The sequence below is a fragment of the Macaca fascicularis genome, chromosome 1 (assembly GCF_037993035.2).
Source record: "Macaca fascicularis isolate 582-1 chromosome 1, T2T-MFA8v1.1".
Classification (NCBI taxonomy): domain Eukaryota; kingdom Metazoa; phylum Chordata; class Mammalia; order Primates; family Cercopithecidae; genus Macaca; species Macaca fascicularis.
This window is the reverse complement of record NC_088375.1, coordinates 34,781,674-34,798,037: the sequence shown is the minus strand read 5'-3', so window position 1 is coordinate 34,798,037 and position 16,364 is coordinate 34,781,674. Positions and strand designations below refer to the sequence as shown.

Below are 16,364 nucleotides of genomic sequence, written 5' to 3'. Positions count from 1 at the left end.
CTTTCTGGGTCTAGGGGGAGATGGTATTGGTCTTGAGCCCTTGTCTTTTATGCTGTGGGATCTTGGTGTGTGAGTCGTGCTCTATGGGGAGAATACCTGTCACTGTTAATGATTTATTTTGAACTATCTATAACTATAAAATCAGTGGCTAGATTAACTCAAGCTACAGTTAAGGAGAGCAGTATGTAGACTGTAAGTGATAAATCTGATTAATGTACAGAGTTCTATGCATAAAGTAAATCTGATAGAGTAAAACTACCTATTCTTTCTTCTTTCTCAATTAATCTCTTTATTTTCTCCCTGTACTCTTCTCTAGATTTCTCACTTTTTTTCATATTTACTAATGGGTGACCCCTCACAAAAAGAATAAGCATTTAGCTTGAAATAAACCAAATCTTTTTTTTTCAGTTATCACTAAATAATCCTATAAAGAAAGTACTATTATTCCACTATTACTAATGAGAAAAAAATGAGGCTCAGAGATGCAAAATAATTTACACAACTAAAAGCAGCAGAACTGCAGTTTAACCCAGTCAGTCTGATTCTGCAATTTAAACTGCAGTTTAACCCAGTCAGTCTGATTCTGCAGTTTAAACTGCAGTTTAACCCAGTCAGTCTGATTCTGCAATTTAAACTGCAGTTAACCCAGTCAGTCTGATTCTGCAATTTAAACTGCAGTTTAACCCAGTCAGTCTGATTCCAGAGCCTTGAGTCTCAACCACTTGTTTACTCCTTCATCTAACTTCATCCCAGAACATCCTGCTCCTACAGAATGGTTTCATCCTCTTATTACGCCCTTATGTGTGGCAGACATGGTGCTGGGGTCAGGAGATATAAAGGTGAAATACAACATGCTCTTTGCCTGAAGGAGCTCCGAGCCTAGTGAAGAGCAAAGAGAAATAAACGAGTGCACAAAAATAAGTTTGTATGGCAAAACTACGAACAAACTGATGGGGAATCATAGGTAGGAGAAACTAACTCTTGTAGGAGTCAAAGAAGACTTCACATGGCGATGATAATTTAGATGAGTTTGAAAGGTGAGAAGGTGCTCAGAGAAGATGGAAAGAGCTTTCGGGCTAGAGGAAATGGGTTATGGAAAGACACAGGACAACAAGGGGGCCTTCTGTGTCTGGGCAAATCAGAGGTATTCATTGGGACTGGAACAAAAGAAACACAGGAAGAAACGGTGGGGCACAGTCAATGGCAGAAGGTCAGTGTTCATTGACTATTTGTTGAAATAGGGAATGAATGGATTTGGAAGTGACTTTTAGGCTAAGAAAATGGGTTTGGGTTTTATTTTTTGGGTACAGACAGACCAACAGGGACTTAGGCAGGTTGCATTAGAGAAGCAAGGAAACTACAAGTGGTAGACAATGAAGCCAGGGGAAAAGAAAAGGGGCTGGATTTGAAAGGCAGTTCTGAGATGGAAGCCACACAACTCAGATGGGGAGAGAATGGAGAAGAGGCAGGAGTTACAGTAGCCAGGTGGCTGTTCATACCAGAAGCACGGCAAAGAGTGTAGGAGATACAGGTGTATTAGGACCTCATGAGTTCAGCTCTGGCTATGATTTTAACCACACAAACTAAATCTAGGTATACAAAAGCAAACTGAATAACAGCTGGATATAATCTTTGAACTTGGATGAGAAACCTCTATTCTCTAGACACAACTCCAGCACATTTCCAATGTTCCTTGAAGCACTGAGATTTCAACTCCAGAAGAGTCACCCTGTGTCCTGCGGTGTGCCTGTGACCTGGCGTCGTATGCATGCCCATCTGAGGCTTTCTTCCTTTTTCTAGTGGAGTGTACCCAGGAGGTCATACCTCACCATTTTGTCTCAACTTGCATGCCTAGGAAGTTGCTTTTCTCAGGGTCTGCGTTCAATTAACACTTTAAGGTTAACAGCTGTAGATCCTCAAGAGGTTGTCTCTCCCTGGCCACCTGGGCCTGCGGCTGCTAATGTAATACCTAACCTTGTTTTTAGACTCTCCCTTAATCACGTAGCCTTGTTTCCATGTGAATAGGCTCCCCCTTAGCTGAGAAAGCCAGGTGGCTGTTCATACCAGAAGCACGGCAAACAGTGTAGGCGATACAGGTGTATTAGGACCTCATGAGTTCAGCTCTGGCTACGATTTTACCACACAAACTAAATCTAGGTATACAAAAGCAAACTGAATAACAGCTGGATATAATCTTTGAACTTGGATGAGAAACCTCTATTCTCTAGACACAACTCCAGCATATTTCCAACATTCCTCGAAGCACTGAGATTTCAACTCCAGAAGAGTCACCCTGTGTCCTGCGGTGTGCCTGTGACCTGGCATCACTGTCGCTAGTCTTCCACAATGGCACAGAATGCAAGAAGTTAAAGAAGTCTGGGGAGAGGGAAATGCCTGACCTGAAAAACTCTAAAATGAAAAACTGATATTGATCCATGACAAAATTCTTGAGTACTTTGAAGTGTGAGCAAGCAAGCAAGCTCCCTAGGAGTCAGAATTGGTTTAGGAAGAAAAACCTTATGTCAAAATAAGTCTCATGTATTTTCTTTATGAAGAAAGATGGAAAAGGGAGAGTTGGGGAAAAACAAACAAGGACAGCTTGTGAAAGAGAATGAGAGAGGAGGGGAAGGAGGAGGAAAGAACCTCTGGAAGGAAGTTACAAAGTGCTGACGAGGAACTGGGGAGAATAGTAACTGTTTTCAAATATCTAGAGCCCTATTGTGAGGAACAGACTGTTAGAATTATTCTAGAGAAATAAAAGAAAGCAAAATCAGGACCAATAAGGGAAGGTTATCGGAAGAAAGACTATGATTCAATTTCCAAAAGATCTTCATAATGTTTTAGGCTGCTGAATAAAAATTGGCTTCAGTGAACACCTCATGGCTGGAACCGTTCAAGCTAGCGCTGATTGACCACCTTCTTGAGTGTCTGCAGAGTGGTTGTCTTCACTGGCTTGGAAATAAGTGATGTTAAGTTTCCTTCTAACTCACAGATTCTGGCATCACTTAGCCCTGATTTGCCATCCCACGTTGTCAAGCTTCCTTCCACGCCCAAACGCTGTGAAGCTTTGGCCTCTTGTCCCCAGGCTAATAAACCCTGTGGTTCTCAGATTTCATTTTCTAGCCTGACTGTGATATGCAGGCACCAACATGCACACATCTATCCTAGTGGTTGCAGAAGACAAAATAATGTATTCTCAGCCTCCAGTCACATTTCTTTTATGGAGTTCCACTTGTTCCTGAGTTTCTCAATGAACCCGGCCAACATTCAGGGACTCTCACAGCCTCTTTTCCTCTCTACTCCTCTTTTTTAGTGTAGTTCTTTTTAAGTTAAGGGTAGTTTGCTGAATTTTAAGTTTTAAAATTATTCTTTAATCAACATATAATAATGGTACATTTATAAGGTACAGTGTAATATTCCAGTCCATGTATGCAACATGTAATGATCAAATCAGGGTAATGCCCTCTTTATCGGACTCACAATTTAGAACATATACAGAACCAGCCAAGCAAGAGGCTGGCTTATGGTGCTAAAGTTTACCTGTGTTACTAGTAAACCAACTGTGTAACTCATGTCAAAGGATCATTAGGTGTTTACATGCCTCTGTGGATCCAGGAGAACTCATTCCCCAAAGAGACTTTCTTCCTGTCCCTCCTTCGTCACCAGTGTGTCCCCAAGTAAGGCAGAGGCTCTCCTGGGAGACAAGGAAAATGAGAATTCTCTAGGGCACTGAGGCTCATAACAAAGGACTTGGTGAGCAGCAGTTCTGGCTACCTCATTTTTCTCTCACCAGGCCTCCTGCCCAGCCAGTAAGACTTCTTACTTACTCTGATTCACTGTCACATCCAGAGCTTATTTGCTCTTTGCAGGGGAGGAGGAAGAGGCACACTTCTTGGCTCAGAGGAGAGCTTGGCAGGGTGGCAGAATCATAGAGCATTAAACAGGTACAGAGGAGAAGACATGGTTGGGAACCCCTGCCAGATTCCTGCATCTTCCCCAAAATATATAACAGCCCTAATCTGCACACAACTATGCCTACAAATCTTAAAATACACTCAGGGGCCTCAGCCTCTATGTCTCTCTCACTGCTTCACCTGAGTGCTGTGGATGTGAAGGCAAGTGGGACTATAACAGAGCATACACCAATCTCATCGCTGTAGGAAAATTCAAATTTACCAAGTAGACCAATCAGTAGAGATTGCATGCAATGCCAAAAGTTTCTTCTGGATTTTTGAAAATACTCCTTGACATCATAAGACATTTCCAAGTGGACATGTGTGTTTACAAATCAGTACCTACCTGATTCTAAAGTCAGGCAGTAGGGATTTACATAACACTGAATGTTTATAAGCCATGGCCAGGCAAGAAGTAAGATACTGCATCTTGGAAATGGCATTAAGTGTTCCTCCAGTAGAGGATTTGATTTACAGAAATTCCATTTACATCGCACCCTTGTAGAAACACACCAGCAGTGCACAACCAACACATACAGAAGTTGCTGTGGGTGCATTGTTTCAGGAAGATCCATCTGTGGCTTCCTCCCACTCAGGGTTCCCCGGAGCCTAAGCACAGATGGAAAACTCTTGCGGAAAGAGAGAACGACAGGGTCTTTGAGGGAGATGGGTCACCCTCCAGCCTTCTGAGGCCTGTCTTCTGCATCTCAAAGACCTACCAGGATGCCTAAAGAAAGAAGGGCAAAGAGCCCCGGCCACAACCTGAGACACTGTTTCTCTCAGAGCAAGCCCAGGCTCAGTGATTTATTTCATTAAATAATGATCATTAATGAACAGGTTCCCTGTCTTATTGGTTGAGTGCTGGCTTTTCCTCTTATCAGTTGTGTGACACCCTCTAAAACTCAGTGTCCTCATCTGTTATACAAGTGTACAAATAGCACACCCTCGCGGGGTTCTTACTAGGATAATTTTAATTAATGTTAATAAAGTACTTAGTAAAATGTTGTGCATATGATGAGCATTTAATATATGTTAGCTACTAGTGTTCATTAATGTCATTAATATCTCATAGTACAGGGAGAATGATTGCTTTCCCTAAGTTAAATAGAAATTTTGACCAACTATTTTTTATTTTTTCATACCATCTATTTTCTTTATCACCTTACTCTTTTCTTCCCATGGAAGAATTGGGGAGATTGGCGAAAGCCTGCTGTTTTCATCCATATTTCTCAATACTGTGTAGAGTGCATGGATTCAGATCCCAGCTCACAAAAGGCTCTTGTCTCTTGGACATTCAAGCCCGGCAATGGGAAACGCTTCTGATCATGTCCCCCTCCTCACGATCAGCTCACTTGGCAGAGCTGTCCCTCTGAGGTTTCTGGCTTGTCCCATCCCCACAATCTAGTGCTGGGTTCTCTAGTTGCTTCACTTAGGATTGGTCAAACCAATCTGATGGACAACCCAGTTGACTTTAGTTTGGGACAAAGGCAGGATTGTAGGACTGGCATTGCCAGCTCTGACTCAGGTCCAAGCTGTTGTCTGCAGCCCAACTTATCTTCAGTTCCTTGTGAGCAGATTCAGCTGTTTCTACTCCCAGAGGAGAAGATGGTAACTAGCATGGGAGCCAAGCTCCTCTCACCCAGACTTTTTATTATACCACATGCCTCGCCCACTTCTAATCCTTTGCATACATGGATCTTCCTCGAAAGCAGAACTCTCTGAGGCCTGGGCTCTGTCTCCTTCAGGGTGTGTCCCCAGCCCTTGTAGAGTGGCCAACACACACAAATCCTGAATAAACATGGGCTGAATGAAGAAACACCCCACCCTGTGCCACTCACTGTTCTAAGCTCCCTGTACTGAAATGATTTTCTTGTGGGATATGTGGGAAGCTCTGGGGTGAGAGAAATGTGGCAGAAGCTGAATAAAGAAAAAAATATTGAGAATCCTTGACCTAGAAAAAGCTATTCTCTTTAAAGAGAGAGAGAGAGAAAGACCGTATGACTAGACAGCGTCCCTGTTGGCCTGTATCTGTGTCGTGACAGTTTCTGGATGAAGTCTACCTCACTCCTTTTTACACACACACGTCTCTAAGAAGCAATTCATTCATGAATAAAATTAATTATTTCTCGAAGCAAAATTTAATCCTCTTTTCCTCTGCCTGACTGACTCAAGATCTCTTACCAAATCTCATCTGAAAACAAAACTGATCTTGTCTGCCCACCTTGGCCATCCTGAATGCTCCCTTCGTTTCTTCCAAGTTTTTATTTTCACATTTTCTCTTCACAGATCAACTTTGCAATCTTATCTCAAGCCAGGGTGGCTAACCTGGGTATAGCCACCAAAGACATGGGAAAATGTGTGGCAAGAGCCATTGTGTCCTAGGGATGCTTGGGACTGGCATCCTGAGAATTCATTCTGACACAGCATCCATAGACCAAACCTGTCCATCAATCACTGAGAATGTATTAAATGTCTTCTTTCTAGCATTTGAGGTGATGCATCCCAATGCGTTTTCTGGTGTGTATGCTGTCACTCAAACTGGACTGCTAATCTCCCAGAAATCAGTAGTATCCTGTTTTGTCTGTCTTTCGTGTTCTGCTATAGTGCCTAGAATAATGCATTGCACGAAGGAGATGCTCCATAAATACTTGAGAGAGGACCAAGTGTGCAAAAGTACGGTGTGGTAACCTTACCCTGAATCCAATTGCTCAAGCATAAATGATGCCAATTTTTATTTGAACCAGTAGTCTCATAGGACCTTACAGCACTATGTACCATCTTCTCACCAGGTGAGAATTCACGCTCCATTTTTCCAAAGCAGAAATGTAAGGAGTTGCTTTTGGTCCTACTTTCTCTACACATGCAGTGATTTTTACTTCATTTTACTTACCCCTAATACTAGAAAATGACATGCCTCTTCAGGTGAGAGTTTTTTGTTCTGTTTTTGTTTTATGTTTTCTTTTTGTTTTTTTGTTTGTTTGTTTGTTTGTTTGCACCCTGGAAGAAATCAGTGTCTAAGAGACACTTTTGGCATTTCAGAGAGACAAAATATGGCATAAATAACCAGTGGGGAAGAACAGGGAAAGGAGAGGCATCGTCATGCACTTCTTGACATGGGACTGGTTAAGTTCCTAAACCACACCTAGTGCTCCCATGCCTTTGGTTACACGGCTCCTGTGACTACACCACCATTCCACAAGCCTCCACCTGGAGTCTCCAGTCATCCATTGGTTTTGCCTGTGTGTTACTTTTTATTCCAGTTTTCCTTGACCTTTCTGTGCAGAGCAATCTAGCACTTGCTTACTTATCTGTAAGTGCCATCAGATCAAGAACTCTGTCCACCTTGTTTATAGTCTATTATCAGAATCTAGTGAAATAATAAGCACTAAGCTGGCCCTCAGAAATGGGTGTTGAATGAATGACTATGTCTCTATTTATGTTCTTGAATTATAGCTGTTTGTTTATGTAATATTTCTCCTTGCTCCAAGAGAGCAGAATGCCTTTTCATTCGGTTCTTTGTATGCACATAAGAGGGTTCCATATGGGTCTGCTGCACAGATGTGGTATGTTTCTATGCCAGAAGTGGAAACAGAATTCTGCCCAAGGATAAGGACATGCTGGGCTTGTCGTCCAGATACTTCTGGGTTAAAATTCCTTGGGTGGAAGGCCTAAGATGCCTTGTGCTAGGTTAGGTATTTATGTTATAGGGCCTGTGTGTTTAGGCAGTACTGGACTCTTCGCTTAAGCAACCTCGAAACATTTTATTCTGTCCCTCTCCTACCTTCTCACTCCTGTGGACTGAGAAATAGTGCCTGTGACCAGAACTGCAGGCTCATTGTTGCCATATTACCTCTAATTTCACTCTAATTTAAATCACAATACCAGTTTGTGTACATTCCTTTATCTCCTTGCATCTCAAGAAACTCCCTTATGGTCAAAACACAAACCCAGTGAGAAGATCAGATATCAGCCAGTTTACTTTGGGCCGGGTGGTTTATGCAGAAGAGCTAACCTCCTTCCTTTTTCCCATCCACCTGAGAACTACAGCTTCCCTTCTGGAGGCCTGCAGCCGTGCGATAATGTAGCCTTTCTCTACCTCAGTGACTGTAATGCACACCTTGGAAATCACTGGGATTTACCTAGGCAGACTGAAGTTGTCTTTGGTTGCCGTTTATTTATGTGGACTGTGATCTCTTAATTGGAGATGGTGCCTCTCCCAGGGTTCGCTGTTTATCCAAATCAGTATTTGTTAGTCAGAGAGACGTGGTCCGGATGATAAATCAGCTCTGGAGCTCCTCCTGTGATTGCTTCCACAGCTGCTGTCTGCCTCCTCAGCTCCCCATCTCCCGGGAGGCACCCACAGGCTGCTTCTAGGCCCTCCAGCCTTTTCTGCTGTTCAACTTTTCTCCCAGCTGCTGTACCTACTCTTATGAGTTCATATGTCTTGGCACTAATAACTCCTAGATTTACCGTCTCTGGACTCCTATTTTATTTTATTTGCAGTGCCTCCTGTAAATAGTCTCACTGCTGCAAATGCATCATGGGGGGTGCTGTCTTTCCAGTACACGTTCTGTGCTTCTCCACCCTCTTCATTTTTGCTCCCCTCTCCATCTCCAAATACTTAGTGTAGACAAGTGCAGTACTCCTCAAGCTCTGATGCCATCTTGTTCATCTGGGGATCCTGTTAAAATGCAGATTTTAATTCCTTAGGTCTGGAGAGAAGCCTGACGTTCTGGATTTTTAACAAGCTTTCAGGCGACGCTAATGCTGCTGGTCCAAAGACTGCACTTTGAGCATGCTGGGAGGTTGGTCAGCAAAATTTACAAGGTTGCCAAAAATTAGGTGAGCACTTCCTTCACGTCTAAGCCATTGCCAAGTCTTATTTTTCATCCTGATGAATTCCAGATATTCTTTCTTAGGGTTGTTGCTCTGGTGCCTTGTTTACTGCCTCATTCACCTGATTATATCCCTGGTAGCCCTACAGCTTCTTAGTGTTCAGTTTTGTTCTACAAATCTGCATACATATCCCACAATGTGATAAGACTATGATGTCCCTTTTAGTCAATAAAGATATTTATTTAATTCTATTTTGTTTTGACTTCTAACATTTGGCTTCTAATGTATCCCCAGACCATCCCTTTCCAAAAAGAGGTAGCTAGACATAGATGTAATAAGGACTTAGGTCAATATTTTGGAATTGCATCCAGCATTGCTTTCCTCCCAACCACTCATCATTCTCTATGATTTCCAACTTTCTCTGTTAATGTTAATGTATTCTTTCCGAGTTTTAAGTGTTTCATCATAGTGGCTTGGATTTCTTCCAATTCCATGATTATCTCTCTATTAAAACCTTAATACAAAAAAGAAATAAAAAAAAAACCAGACTGCTCATTACTTTGATTTGTAGCAAAGAGAGAATGGAACATTACCACTAGAGTGTTTCGAGAAACCATATTTACATTTGCATCAGCTCAATTTAGGTGCCTGATTAGGTACGTGTTATGATGAAGATGCACTTACCAGTCAAAGGGAGGTGGCATGGTCTAGAGTAATGAGCAGGAGACTTCAAGTCAGGAGCCCTGAGTGCTATTTCTGGCTGTGACTGGCTACCTCTCTGACCTTGAACAAGTGCATTTCACATGCCTTAGACCCTGGTAGCCCATCGTAAGGCTGCTGTGAAAGGTTGGTCTCTAAGTGTTTATTGCAGTGGGGGCTATGGAATGGAGCAAGGTATGGGGAGCCCAGAAGTCACACATGGAACTGGAGACAGGACCTCTGTTCTTCTAGCTCTTACCATGAGCCTATTAAGAGACAGATCTGAGAAATAGGCTAATAGATCAGATCTTGTTTTGACAAGGCTCAAAGATATGCTGAGAGGTTGGTTAATGTTTAATTTACAAGATTGTCAAAAATTGGGTGAGATGCCCAAGCCCATCCTGTTATCTAGGAGGGCTTAACCAGAGTACATATTGTCTCTGTTCTCTTCATAGTATATCCTGAGACTATGATTTTCATCCCTGGGACAAAGGAGCCAGCAGTCACCAGCCACTGGAGGACATGCCTAAGAAAGGCCTCCTCAGTGAGCCATCCTTAACTTTAGACACAAGGGCTTGGCCTATGGCAACTTTAACATATGCTGGAAACCATCTTGCTTCCTCTGGTAGCCCACAAGGCCAGTAAGATTGTGCCCCAGAGAAGATCCAATTATTCTTCAATGGAGTTCCCCTCCCAGCAAAGAGCTGGATTGAAGGGTAAAGGTTAACATGCTTTAAAAAAGAAAGCAAGAGAACAGTGTTCCCCCCTCTAATATATGCTGTTGAATGCTAGGCCCTCAGCAGACATTAAAGCAAAAAAGCACCTATGATTCTCATCTCATTGTCCTTCCTGCATAGGCTAATTTTAAGAGAACAACCTAATAATAATCGGCAGTGTTTATTAAGCACTATCCTAAGTGCCTACATCAACTACCTCCTTTAATTTTCACATTAATCCATTAGGTAGGCACTATTACTGTCCCCACTTTACAAATATGAAAATTGAGGGACAAGAAAATTATGTAATTTGCCTGACATTATACAGATAGAAAGTTGCAGCTCCAGGATTAGAACCCAGGTCACCTGGCTCTAGGACCTTCACTCTTAAGCACCTATGTCTGTACGGATACAAATTTGTAATGAGGAGAGTGACAATCTCTGGAGGTCCATGATTACAGAGGCTGCACCTATTCTAGAGTGACTAGTCATCTCAAAGTGAGAGCATACTCCAACATCCTCATAAGAATAGATGGAATTTGTAGTTAAATATTAGAACCTTGCTGTGCAATGGTTTTGATCTGTTCAACAGGTAGAAGACAACAGAGGGTCTCTTTCCTATTATGCAAGAAACCTTCAAGTGATTCTGCGCCAAATATTCTGACCCCCTGGAATAATAGTTTTATTCTTCTCTACCACAGTGCATGTCCTTAAATGGAAGACACATGTGGCTACTATCTGATTTCTATGTCCCAAAAGCTTCCTTAAAGGGGGAAACAAAACATTAATTCTGTTTGAGACCCAATATTTCTCCTTCAAAGCATTTCTGATATTCTTTGTTTTTTTTTTAAATCCTTCAACTCTTCTGGATAATGGGAGAGAAATTTGAGGATGATTCTCCACGTATGTTTTACCAGTTTTCTTTGACCTGCTTTAGTCAATGCCAACAAGGTCCTAAATTTGCCAGAGGAAATGCCACTAGATACAAAGCGGGAAGGGATAAAAATGAATTCCCACTGGGATAATGTAGAGCCCTATAAGGGCCCATGAGCCGCCATTTTGCTTCATCACTAAAGGCAAAACTCGAGGAATGCTCCTGAAGCAGCGGTGTGTGACTGTCCTCTCTCTGCCCCACCAAAGGGCCACAAATCAGAATACTACACTCCTGTCAGAATGACTGGTTACTGTTTCCCCAAGTACAGGTTCATGTGCAATAACTGAGCCCAGAGAAACAGAATGGCACAGTGTAAGAGCTTGTCACATTAAATGATCAGAAAACCATTACCAACTGATAGAACAGTTGATGGTGCAGAGATGATTACAGACACTCCCTGCGGGCCCGCTCAGAGCTGCCGCCCAGGCGCTAGGTGGCTACCAGGCTGTCCGGAAGAAAACTCTCCTGAGGGGAGAAGGAAGTTGAGAGTTTGTTCCCTCTAGTTTCTATAGCTCCTTGAAGTGGAGAGTAGTTTTAGGACTCCCAGCCTGACTTCAATTCCAGTAAAATTTTAAAAAATTATTTTTGGTGATAACAATGCTTCTGTGAGATTTGGGATAAACTAAAAAGTCTAAGGTAAATTAAATCTTATTTTACTGGACTGGAGGGATTCTCTGCTTAAGCACATTCTAGAGTGGATTTTCTGATTTTTTTTTTGAAAGATTGAAAAAATTTCTTTAATAAAGAGAAGGTCACCCTGAATTTGCCATCTCTTTGAGATTCTTAGGTGTTTACTGACAGCTGAGTTAACCCTCTACTCTGTTCCTCTTCTACTCAGCTGCTTTTACCTGAGCAGGTATAAACTCAGTCTCTCCCAGCCTGAGTTGGTGCTCTCTGCTTTGGTGACGCTGTGTGAATTTCTGCTGTGGCCCTTGGAAGATGGCAAGGGCCAGAATCACCAAACCAGGAAGTGTGAACTGCAGTCTTTTCCAGGACCAGACTGCATCTAAGCCCAGTGGGAGAAAAATGGCCTGAAAGGATAGCTGGGCAGGCAGTTCCTAAGAGTAGGATTTTGTTTCTAGGAATCTCTGGGTCCACAAAGTACCAGCCCCCTCAAATATCTCCAACCTTGCTCCTTTGTCTGCACCCAAGTGTGGGAATTTTGAAGCAGGTGAATGGCCTCTATAAACAGCCACTGTTTTACCATTTGGGAATCTTCTAATACTGTACTGAATACTCTTAAAACCATACCTCTGAGACCCCTTACAAATCTAAAGTGGTTGTGTTGTTACTGCAGACATTAAAAAAGAACTCCCAGAAAAAAGAAAATGTCTCTAAATATATTTTCAGAACCCAGACTCTGCAATCTGCCTGCTTGCGAGCTAATCCTGGCACCACTATTCACTAGCTTTGTGCCCTTCAGCAAGTTGCTTAACTTCTTTGGGCCTCAATTTCCCCATCTGTAAAATGGGGAGAATAACTGTTCTTCCAGCACAGGGTTGGAGCTACTTTACATAAGGCGTGCAAGATGCTAAATCTAGCAAGAGGTCCAAAAACATTAGTGTGTTCATATGACTAGAAATGCTTATGCCAAAATGTTAACAACAGTAACCTTTAGTTGCCAAAAGAATGGATGGTTTTGTGTTTTTGTTTCTCTTTGTGCTTTTTCGTGTTTATTTTTCTTTTTCCGTTAAAAACTAATTAACTAATTTGAATTAGAAAATAAATGCCTTTGAACAAAGAAAAAAATCACCAAAGCTCCCAGGGTTATCTAAAGATGCAGGCAAGGGGAGAGATGACAAGGGGGCAGGTGGACAGAGGAATCGAAGGGAAGTTTGAGTTCACTGGTGCACTGTGGGAGCCCTGGAGGTGAGCACATGGAGGAGCACTCTATTTTGGAAGTGCTGGTCCAGCAGCCAGGAATATGTGCCTGGCTTATTCCACCTGATGATGAATTAGGCAGGTCTCAGGAGTCTGACTTTCAGCTCTGATGCTTCTGGGGATGGGCCTAAAGGGCCTAACCCCTTTTCCCCACAAGGCCTGCAGAGCCTGGGGTGTTGACAAAGTGTAAGGGCAGGTTTGTTCCTGACCCTGCATGGCTCCCCAGACCTCTAAGGCAGGACCTGGAGCTGCCCTTCCTTTGTTTGTATGTCTAAGTAATTACAACTCATGAAATTATCTAACCCATTAGTTAAAACCCGGCCCCAGCATTTGACTCTGACCTCCTACGGCAGCCTGGGCCACACGCTGACTCCATGCTGCCTGATTTGTCCTCAATTTATAAGCAGCACAACCTATAAATAGAAACCCTTGTGCTAAGTTCCCCAGGAGGCATCAGCAAGTTTTCCAGCTTGTATGTGTTTTCTTCTTTCTTTTTTTAAAAACTAACATGGTAGGCTTGTTTTCCCTGCCTGGTGTTCCTCCAACCTTCACCCCTAGTTCAGTTTGAGGGCCATACCAGCCCGCTTAGGGGTTTGGGCTGGCACACCAGCAGGGGCTGTGCAGGTTGGGTTCTTAGGGAAGCCCCTGTCTCAGTGGAGGCCCCACTTACCTATAGATCCTGTACCTGGTGGTGAAACCCTGGCGGTACCGCTCCATGAAGTCAGCATACTCCTGAGCGCGGTGGAAGGGGCCCCGGTCTGTGAGCAGCCAGTCCAGGGGATGCTGGCCAGCTACGGAGGCATGCTGCTCGGGGACCACAGCAGCCGCCGTGGCTGAGACGGCCAACACCCAGCCAGGCAGGCCCAGTGCCAGCAGGGCTGTCCATGGGGCCACTGCCGGCCGAAGCCCTCTAAACCGAGTGCCACACTGCCACCTCATGCTTCTCCCGGGCGGTTGGTTTCTTCATTCTCTCGCCACGCTCTCCCACTCCGTGCTGCTCCTCCAGGGCTCAGAGCTAGAAAAGTACAAAAGGCGATGTCATTTGGGCACCCTGGTCTTACCCCATGGGCCTGTGAGCATCACTCATAATTGGGTTGGGCCCATTCTGGAAATCCTTTATCCTAGTAACATAACTTGGTTCTAGGCATTTAGCTAAGTGCTTGAGGTACATCATTTCATGTAATCCTTAAAACCAACCTGTGAAGAAACAGTATTGCCATCATTTCACAGATGAGAAAATGAGGCTTAGAGAGAAACTTAAGAAAGATGCTTAATTAAGTTCACACAGCTATTAAGTGGTAAAACCAGAGTTTGAACTCAGGGGATCTGACTCTTAACCCTTATGTTATGTTGTGTCCATGCGTCCTGCCTTGGCCCACTCAACACCATCCATTTCTGTCTTCCTCTTCCAAAAATGCTCAATCTGTTTCTGCAATTGCCTCAGACTGTGGGCTGCCTCTCGAAATTTGATGTAAGGTGAGAAGCAACCCTATTTTTCTGGTGGAGAATTGTGAGGTAGAAAAGTACTGAAGTTCCTTCCATTGCTGCTGTGAAGCTGAGTGAATGTGGGCAATCGCTTCCTTCTCTGGGTTTAATGTATAGACAGGCTTGAAGAGCTAATTTCTAAGACCTCTTCCAGCCTTGAACATCTGATCTCCTCTCTTACTGAAGGTCACGTGGGATGGAGTTGGAATGGGGAACTCAGATACTGCATATAGCATCATCAGAGTGGATCATGCACTCAAGGATATCCATCATCCTCTCACCTCACTATGCAGCTTGGGAGCACCACGAGGCGCAGGGCTGAGCAATAACTGCTGTATCTTTCTATACCAGCTCCTGGGAGCAGACCTTCACAGACCGTTCTTGAAGGGATGAATGAGTGCCTGCCCTGCCCTCTCTGAGTTAGGGGTAAGATGCCAAGAAAGTAGTAAGATTCTGGCCTTCGAAATTCCTGGCTGCCTTGTGACTCATCACAGGTCTCTGATTTCCAGTGCCTACTCTTTGGACTGAGAATAGCGAGTCACCTTTTTAAACCTCTGGGCAGATGCACAGGACTGTTCAGTACTGTGGGGCTTCTTGGAATTGTGATCATTTCCTCAGTCTTTAATTCCTAGCACATACTGTCAGAATCTGGCCATCTCTCCTTGTCAGCACCACTTCAGTGTGTGCCAGAATGACCTCCAACCCCAGCACCTGTAGTTCATGGCTTGAGAACATTCTCTGACTACCAAAGCGCAGAGACAGGCTCCCTGGGGATGAGGCAAGGGGCGTTAATTCCCTGGCAGTTCCAGACTCTGGTAAGGGCAGACAATGTGGACTTCAGCACTTGATTTATGCCCCCTGCCAGAGTCCCCCAGGGCACTCTGGGTTGGCGCCAGTTCACAAAACCACCTGACTTCCATCAGATCAGTGTGAATCCCAAAGGGGCTGCACAGAGGCTGGAAACAAACATTAATTCTGGAACTCTCCCAGCCTAAAGTTTGGCCTGAGTCTGAGAGATCCGTGCCTCACCAGTCATACAGGATGCTTTCAGAAGAGTTGCAACCCCTGCTTAGAAGGATGGAGGACACAGCATGAGCGGCTGGATGTTCAGCGTCATTCCTTCACTCCAGCTGGTGGGTATTGACCACCTCTCATGTGCTAGGCAGCTCTTAGAACTTACCACAGTTCTCACAGAAAGTTTGTTAAATAGCCATGATTAGTATGTTTATATTTTATTGGGACCCAGAATAGTTGAGCCTATGAGACTGCAGAAGTATAATATGAGCCTAGATCTGGCTGCATGTCCAGGCCTTGATAAAGAATGTGGTACAGCCTAAGGAACTAGAGCAGGCAGTAAGACAGACCCTCACTTAATAAACTAGAGGTGGGGGCTGAAAGAAGAAAGAAGAATAATGCGGCAGCTCCTGCCCTACCAGATCTTCAAACATGATAAAATTCCAATAATTAAAACAGGTGATACTGGCACACAAATTGGACAGCAGATCAATGCAATAGAATAGATAGCTAGAAATAAACCTTTTTATGTATTAGAACTTAAGTATATGAAAAAAAGCATCAGAGACTAATTGCATGGAGGATGGAATATTTTATACCTAATATTGGAAAATTAGTTCCAGTTGGAATAAAAAGTTAAATATAAAAAATAAAATCATAGAAAGAAGGAAAATCCCCAAGTGTTTTATAATAAGCATGCATTACCAGGAAAAAAAAAAAAACTCATTTGAAACTAAAAAATGAAATCAGCTTTGTACATAGAGGGTGTAGGCATTTTTTACATGGATGCAATCTGATGAGGATGCCCAAAATATTTCTCATATAATCATTCACATATTCATTTAT

At 43.3% G+C, this 16,364-nt stretch overlaps 1 protein-coding gene across 2 annotated transcripts in view; it reads right to left on the bottom strand.

The window, feature by feature from the left end:
- BRINP2 (BMP/retinoic acid inducible neural specific 2) overlaps nucleotides 1-16,364 on the bottom strand; it is a 110,665-nt gene that overhangs the window by 38,575 nt on the left and 55,726 nt on the right. For both annotated transcript variants that reach the window (XM_005540074.4, XM_045393134.2), the window contains exon 2: nucleotides 13,690-14,034. In XM_005540074.4, coding sequence (XP_005540131.1) covers nucleotides 13,690-13,958 — 269 coding nt within the window. In that variant the 5' untranslated portion in view covers nucleotides 13,959-14,034. The remainder of the gene's footprint in view (nucleotides 1-13,689; nucleotides 14,035-16,364) is intronic.